Here is an 8,405-nt window from a genome sequence, read left to right as displayed (position 1 = left end):
TGCGTAGGTGTGTTTTTAAAGTGTTATAAATGTGGACTTTAGACTTATCAAGTGCCTTACTATGACATCACCAATGTACTTTATAATGTTCAATTGAACATCGTGTTTATAATTTCAATGTATTTTATTGTTTTTAGTATTAATATTGTCAAGTAATATTCCGACAATATCTGATGATGGAACATATCTTCTGAAATAATGTCAAAAAAAAGTTTGTCAAAGTCACTGAATGGATAGAAAAAAGTATGTGAAAATTGTATATTTATATTAAATTAGTGATAAATATTTTTCAATGCAATCCGTAGAAATTTGGAGCCAATATTTCCATTTACTTAACCCTTGAACTGGTAACTACAATTTTCCAAACTGTCAATGCATTTTCAACAGCTTTGTTAATAAATAGTAAAAGACCTTAACAAGAATAATCTTTTTATTTTAAGTATGTCATACGATAGCTAAAAAAATAAACTTAGTGGACAATGATTATAAAATTGTATTGCGATCATAACTTTTTTATAAAAGTTGGGTAAAGTTTTGAATAAAATTACTAGATAATAAAAGTGGTTAAATAACCCTGATTAATAAAATGTTAAATTATTAACAAATCAGAACCAACATTAAATAAAGTACATGAAGAATATGAATAGAAGAAATTAGAATATAAAGTTATGTGCAAAATTCAAAATGTTCATCTTTAAGAAAAATAATTATTGATAAATTTGATTTTTAACAGAGTACTCATCCTTATTTTTTTAAACAACTACAAACCACACTACTAACAAACTTGTGTTTCATGTAACTCAACACAATCTTTCAGCTTATTACGGTTCATTTGCTATTCTTAATAAAAAAAATTTACCTCCAACAATTTGAAATCTTATTTTATTTATAAAAAGTATCATCTTTTCAAAAGCAATATCCTTTACTTTTTACAAAGTTAAAAGATTTTTTTTATAGAAATAATATTACTCTGTCACTGAATCTTTAAATAATAATAATAATTAAAAAATTTAACAAAAATCCTGAATTTCTGGCACCCTACTGAATATCTACAAAAGTACGTGCACAAATAATTATCATTAACACCTTCTGAAAATTTATTTTTTAATCTTCTTTTATCTAATAGTAACTTCAATTCTTTAGCTTTAATCACATCAATTTTTTTATTTTTTAATTAATTTTATATTTTTTATGCTACTCTGATCAATGTTTTACCACGGTTTCGTTCAACCCATCAAGGTAAATGCTAGGGCAATTCCTTTTTTCTCTTATCTGTAAAGTAGTGTATTGTTCATTCCTGATGTGATCTATAAAATTTATCATGATGTACCTTCAAAAAATTTATTTACTTTATTTCAGGAACATGATCTTTATTTAAAAATAAAAGTAAAGTGACAATATAACAAAAAAATATGGCAAATCTGATTTAGTTATAGCGAACAAACATCAATGCAAAATCTACAATTACCAGTTTGAAGGTTTATGACATAATGTTTATTTTATTTAATATCAGTCAATCTAGAGATAGTTGTTCATTCTCCAGAGTGAATCTACTGGGAATGTAAACTTAACCTAACTTTGTAGTTAAGTGACCAATATATATGTTAAATTAAGTGGTCAATATTAATGTTATGACCAATGTATCATACATAACACATCAGGTGTATAACAACACCTGACCAAATGACTGATGTATCATAATAACTCAGTATGTTATGATACTATTGTATTATGTGATGTGATACAAACATAGGATCACTTATGGCGATGGAATATACTGTGATATATATTTTTCAATTCATTAATGTAAATGACAAATAAATAGGTTATAATGATAAAAATAAAACTGGTGGCAAAACAAAACTGTTAATAAAAATGTATACATTTACTTTTAGTTTGTGTAAATATTCCTATAAATACATTAAAAATTCAGTATATTCATTTATTTCTCTTCATCTGTAGTATAATCACTCTCGAAGCTGCTTCTTGTTTCTTGATCAGAATCTCTTTCTATATCGACCTCTGTTTGCTCTTTTTCACTTTCCTCTTTTTCACTTCTTTTCTCTTTTTCATTAAAATTGTCGCTCTTAAGATTACCATCTGACTCTTCAGTATGTAAAAACTGATCCCATTTTTCTATTCTCTTTTTTATTTCTTCTTCAGTTTCAATAATTCTAAAACAGAAACAAATTTTATTTTTTAAAATTTTCAAACATTCAACTGCTGTTAAGGCATTTATATCTATTTTATGCTACAACATTATAACTTGTGTTACATCAATATTAATTAACCTTTGGTTGGTTCATACAATGAGAGCGGGGCGAAAAGTTCCAGGCCTCACACAGAGATAGCATTAGTACGCTTAATTTCTCAATGGCATTGCATGAATCCATTTAATTAGTTTACTATAAAAGTTTCAAGTCGCTGCATCACTTAGTGCAGTATTTACAGTCTGTCAAAGTGGAGAATTAGGGCATTTTCTGGAAAATGAAAAAACTGGAGATTCATGTAGCGATTAAATTCTTTTTTCTGAAAGGATTAAGTGCAAAGGAAACTAAAGAAGAGCTTGATACATCATTGGAAGATCTTTTAAATACAATAGTAAAACACTGAGTCGAAGAATTTTATTTGGGTTGAACACGCATTAGTGATGAACTATGCACTGGATGTCCTTCCCAAATGACTATGCCAGAAATGATAGAAAAAAAGCATAAAACTGTTTTGCCAGATCAACGACTGACAATGAACGAGTTAGCAGAGTCTGTAGGCGTGTCAACAGAACTCAAGCGTGCAATATTTTGCATGAATATTTGGGTATGAACATGCTGTGTGCTAGATGGGTACTTTGTTTGCTCACACCTGACAAAAAACAAGTGTCGAAAAACACTTCAAGCAATTGTCTCCAGCTCTTTCAGCACAATCCAGAGGATTGTCATATCAATTTATGACAGTTGACAAGACTGATCTGACTCCCAGTGACTATCACTTGTTTCCTAACTAAAAAAAATCCCTTTCGGCATGCCGAAAGGCTGAGGTAAATTTCACCGGTGCTCAGTAAGGAATAAAAATGATTTCCACCTTAAAGAATAATGAATCTTCAAAGTTAAGTTTTAATTTAGCTTTGTAGCTTTGTATTAAAACTTTTATAAAACTGGAAATGTAAATTCACCTTAATTCACAGGTAGCATAATTTTGATATTACTGTCATTTCTTTTTTCTTAATTTTAATACAAATGAAGCTATAGATGTATTCTTTTTCAATTTTATTTCTGGTATAAACAACACAAACTGTTCCATGGGCATCTTGCTTAATTTACAGAAGTATAATTTCATTAAAACTTTTATCAATTTGAATTTGTAGTTTGTATTAGAATTATTATTTAACTATAATTAAACTAAAATTACTACAGCTATATACTCGTACTTGTTTTGAAGAAAATTTAATTGTTACATATTGCTCAAAAGAAAAGTAATTGTAGATACATTCCAACACAGTAATACTGCCTCTAAAAGATTCACCAAATGATAGCCTATGCAGGACCTCTGATTTTGCCCAAATAGTTGAAATTAAATATTAATTAATTTTGTGAACTGAAATTTTATTTTGAAAGATTACAATATGATTCTTTTGTGTAACAAAAGAAAGTGATATATTTTACATTACATCATTTTGTTTTTTCTTCAGTGGTGACTTTATATTGATCGATCAGTAAATAATCTCTAATCAATTAAAGATGAAAACACCTTTGAGAAACATACCATAGTATTACTGAGTATAACTGTTAGTTCTTTAGAACATATGATTATGCTTAAAGTACAGATTGTATATTTGATAACAAAGGAACAATTTTGTGAAGTATACTCTCTCCATGATGACTAATAATTATCATATACTCACTTGTATTTGGTCTTTCCATCCCATGTTTCAGCTGTTATTCTTCTTTTGTTAAACCACCTACCATTCAGTAACTGTATACAAGCATCAGCCGCTTCTGGTTCCTTGAAATTAACCTGAGCTACACCTTGCGGATGCCTCTGTAACATTGTAAAATTACAATAATAAGATCTTGATTACTGCAGTCATGTAAATTAGAAATATATCAGCTGGCTTTAAAATTTTTCCAGTAACATTCTGTTTGAAAAAAGAAAAACAACAAAATTATTGCTTCATAAGCCAGTAGCTTTAATGAAATCATAACTTGATCAGTGTTGCAATCTTTTTTCTCTGACGATAGCAACAGCTGCGTTTGTACGTAGTGAATTCCCAAATACTGCATGCAACAAGTAATAAAAATATTAATGTGTTCAAAGCGATAGAAGAAAATCTGTTGAGGAAATCAGTATCTGAAGTCAGAATGTCAGCACAGTATTCAATATAATATAATAAAATTATATGAAAATGCACTGTTTGTCAAAAAATTCTATCAAAAATCACAAATGACTTGTAATAGAGACCTTATAGTTTTGGGTGAAAAAGATCATTTTCTATACTATACAATACCGGAAGATAAGCTATATCATTTTTAATATGATTTGATTTGCATTGTCTCTCACGTCATCAGAATGGAAACAGAAACAGTAATTTAGTTATTTTTACATGGTTAATGTCAACCATAAATTCATTCTATAAGGCCAAACAGTGAACAAGGGAATACATACCAATATTCTTCATCAACTGTGTAGTGCGATCAAAAGGAAATATCCTGAAAAGTGACATGCACACAATTAGCTTTTTTTCATGTCATATACCAGGATATTTATCCACGCCAGTCAAGGGACTACCTTACACAGCTCAATTTATTTCCCCTGAAGCACTCACTGCACTCTTTGATTTGATATCAATTAATTTCTACTTCTTTCCTTGCTTGAAACTGACTTTGAAAGTTATGTGTTATAAGGATGCCAACCATGGGATCACTAATGTGACAAAGCAATAAAAGGAAGCTTCTCAGAGTCAAAGAATATGTCAACAAATTTTGAAATGCTGGCAAAAGTAAGCAACTTCCAAATTAGACTGATGAAAACTGTAAGCATATTTATTCATACAGAATTCTTTTGTAAAACAAAAATATTTTATAAAGTTTTTGAAGCTACCTCATACATATTTAAAATTAGGGTAGCAAAAGAAAAAAATTGAGAGGTGATTATGACCTAGTTTACACAATAAAGTTGACCACACATTTCCTTAAATGCAGCATCAAACCTTAAATGCAGTTCATTTATCGTACAGTCTAATTAGGATTTTACCAATCTGACTCAATTTTAAGGTATAGTATTCCTACTCAATTTTAAGGTATAGTATTCCTACCTATTTATACCATGTTATGTAAAAGAAAGGGCACAAATTGTTAAATTAATACTAAAATGCAGAAAATACAAATAAATTAAGCAAGCTAAATAAAATAATATGAGTTAAGATACTTATATTTCTATCAAACTTATAATTTGTTTTATAAAAAACACTAACTTCATAGCTGAAAAAAAAAACATAGAAGAATCTTATAAATTATCAGTTGTATAATACATACATCATATATTATCACACGTTTAACTGCACCACATTTTATGCATTCGTCACGTAATTCCTGCTGGAACTCCAGTATAAGTTTAACATCCCTCTCGAATATGACTGGATCAAATAAATTTTTAACAATTACGACAGATTCATTTCTTGATCTCTCACCCCTCAATTTATCAGGACGCCAATCAAATAATCTAAATACAAAAGAATTAAACATTTTAACAATTAAAAACACTCACGCACTAATCTTTTTTTTTGAGAAAAAAAAATAATAGAAGAGGAAAATTTTTATAAATGGATACAAGATTCTCAATTAATAAAAGCTTCTAAGATACAAATCATTATACTTATTAATGTAATAATAAAAGCCAGAACAACACAATGAAGTTGCTGTTGTTTTCATTCTCTTACACTATTAAAAAAAACTTCATCACTCATTGATCTATATATGACAATTTATCTTTATTAATAATTATCATAAAATACTGGAGATCATTTTCAGTCAATGTATTAGTATAAATAACTCCAAAGAGCTTGAATGGTTTGTATTTATTCTTTAAAAGCCATATTTGCTTTTAATTTCTGCTAATAACAGGAAAGAGTGGATATTTTTAAATGGTATTCATCCTTGATTATTATAGAGGTAGTTTATGTACATATTTATCATAAGAAAAGTAGAGTGGAATGGAAGAGTACTGTTGTAAGTAATAATATGTCTTCAATATCAAACTAAATTTTGATTTTTAGCAAAAGAGTAACTGTTATCAGAGAAAACAAGAGAATTAAGTAAAAATGATATAACTATCAAACCAAAAGTCTAACTAATATTTCATAAATACTTACTAGATTATTTTAAAGGTGAACAAAATGTATAAAGTATACAAAAAGTATATTAGATGAAAATCAGTTTAAGAAAGAGCGAGGGTACACAGGAGATCATTCTGGCCACAGACTAACCTCACAAGGCAAGCTTACAAAGAATACAGCCTACTACATGGCATTCACAGACACCACCAAAATTCAGAATTTGGAAAATTCACAAAAAAATTTAAAGAAAATGAAATTGAAACATAGGCGAAAAAGACTGTATTGTTCTGTAGGAGAATGAGTAATTTACATGAGGAGAAAGGATAAAAACTTGAAGTTTACCTGTAATATTTTTACAGTAACCAATAGTAAGTTACATGAAACTTTGACCACCATGAATTTATTGCTAGAATAAAAATTAATAGATTGTAACTGAATAAACCATTGATGCAGATGTATTAACAATACATCTACATTAGGAAACCCTGAAAGGAGAAAAAACTGATGCCTTTAAAATGTTATTATTACAGCAAGATGTTGAAATAACATGGTGTTATAAGTAACAGTAAAAGAGACCTTAATTAAAACAGAAAAGTAAAGAAATTTGTGCAAGAATTTCTTGGTAAATTTTTGATGGAGGGACATGTAGCTTGTAAAAACTACTGAGCAAGAGAAAAATAAGATGTTATAAAATATATAACTGAGATGTAGGATGTACTTTAAGTTAAAAAGGAATAGAAAGTCAGCTTAAACTGTTCAAATGACTGATAACTAAAAAAACAAAAATGTTTTGTTGAACATCAGTTGGAAATCCGTTGGGGATACTACTCTAACCCACAACACTAAGTAGAAAACAAAATTTCCTTAAGACGCAATATCACACTGAACTGCATTTCACTAGGAAATGAGGTGTCTGTAACTTCTCCAATTGGAGACTGAATTTACTCCAGGCGGTCATAATGATCATAGAACTGTTAGTTTTCCAAGGCCAGACAAATATGATCGTACATTATAAAATATCCAAAATTAAGATATTACTTGTATAATGTATCTAAACCGGCTAACTCTGTCATTCTATGGTGTCATCCCAATTAATGGAAACATTACACTCTAAAGAGAAATTTCAGTTGGTCACCGCTCTTTAAAAGGCTACCTTTTTTGATTATTTTGCAAGCAACTGTGCTCACAGTAGTTTATTTTTTATAATCTAGTCTTAAGTTACATATGTAATGTAACTGTATGTTTAATTTTTTTAGTTGGCAAGTTTGTTTTTTGCTATATATTGTGTAATTATTTTTGTGACCAATCGATTTAATTTTTTAAAAGGATTTTAAACAAAAAAAATAAACAAAAATCATAATTCCTATGAGCAGTCTTTAATGTCTCAACAACAAATTGCAGCATGATGGGAGATGAGTTTAAAAGCTGTCGATGCGATTATTCGCCTGAAAATAGAGACAAGTTCTGGCGAGTCATGAAGAAAGGGAATAAGTGACAGAAATAGAAAACTACTAAGTATTACTAGTAGTAATACTTTTATTACTAAATGTAGTAATATATTACTAACAAAGTTTTAGTGTAAATTCAAGTAAGCAAACTATAAAAATTTATTAAAATCTATAAATGATTCCATCAATTTTCACAACAATGTAAATGCAAATGAAAATCGTGAATTAAATCATTTGTATACTACTTTTAAAATTTTAACACTAATATTAATCATACCACACTGAATTATTTGTGGTTTTATAAACTAAAAAGATAAATAATAAACCGAAAACATGTAAAGAGTTAACTATCAATATTAAAGAAAAAAATAATATTATTGTTAAATCCTTAAATGTCTAAAAAAAGGATGGATGATAAAACATTTTTCCGATAAAAGTTATTTTTTGTATAGAATAACAAATTTTTAAAAAGTTTTCTAAAAAAAAACCAGTGTTCAAAATAATAATCTGTAAATATTTTTTTTGAATTCAACCGGCATTTGACTTTGTTAGCATTTGTCTTAAATGTCGAATTTATTATAACAAATACTGTATATCATTTATTAGGAAAATATGTAAAAAAAAATTAA

At 28.1% G+C, this 8,405-nt stretch overlaps 1 protein-coding gene across 2 annotated transcripts in view; it reads right to left on the bottom strand.

Moving 5' to 3' along the window:
- Window positions 1-1,847: 1,847 nt before the first annotated feature.
- Window positions 1,848-8,405, bottom strand: part of barc (RRM1_TatSF1_like and RRM2_TatSF1_like domain-containing protein barc) — a 181,421-nt gene continuing 174,863 nt past the window's right edge. For both annotated transcript variants that reach the window (XM_075376757.1, XM_075376758.1), the window contains exons 7-9: window positions 5,529-5,715; window positions 3,899-4,035; window positions 1,848-2,174 (exon numbers count right to left, since the gene is read on the bottom strand). In XM_075376757.1, the coding sequence (XP_075232872.1) occupies window positions 1,943-2,174; window positions 3,899-4,035; window positions 5,529-5,715 (556 nt within the window). In that variant the 3' untranslated portion in view covers window positions 1,848-1,942. The remainder of the gene's footprint in view (window positions 2,175-3,898; window positions 4,036-5,528; window positions 5,716-8,405) is intronic.

The sequence above is a fragment of the Lycorma delicatula genome, chromosome 10 (assembly GCF_047948215.1).
Source record: "Lycorma delicatula isolate Av1 chromosome 10, ASM4794821v1, whole genome shotgun sequence".
In the NCBI taxonomy this organism is placed as follows: Eukaryota; Metazoa; Arthropoda; class Insecta; order Hemiptera; family Fulgoridae; genus Lycorma; species Lycorma delicatula.
Note: the sequence above shows the minus strand (reverse complement) of the source record. Positions and strands in the feature narration are given on the sequence as shown.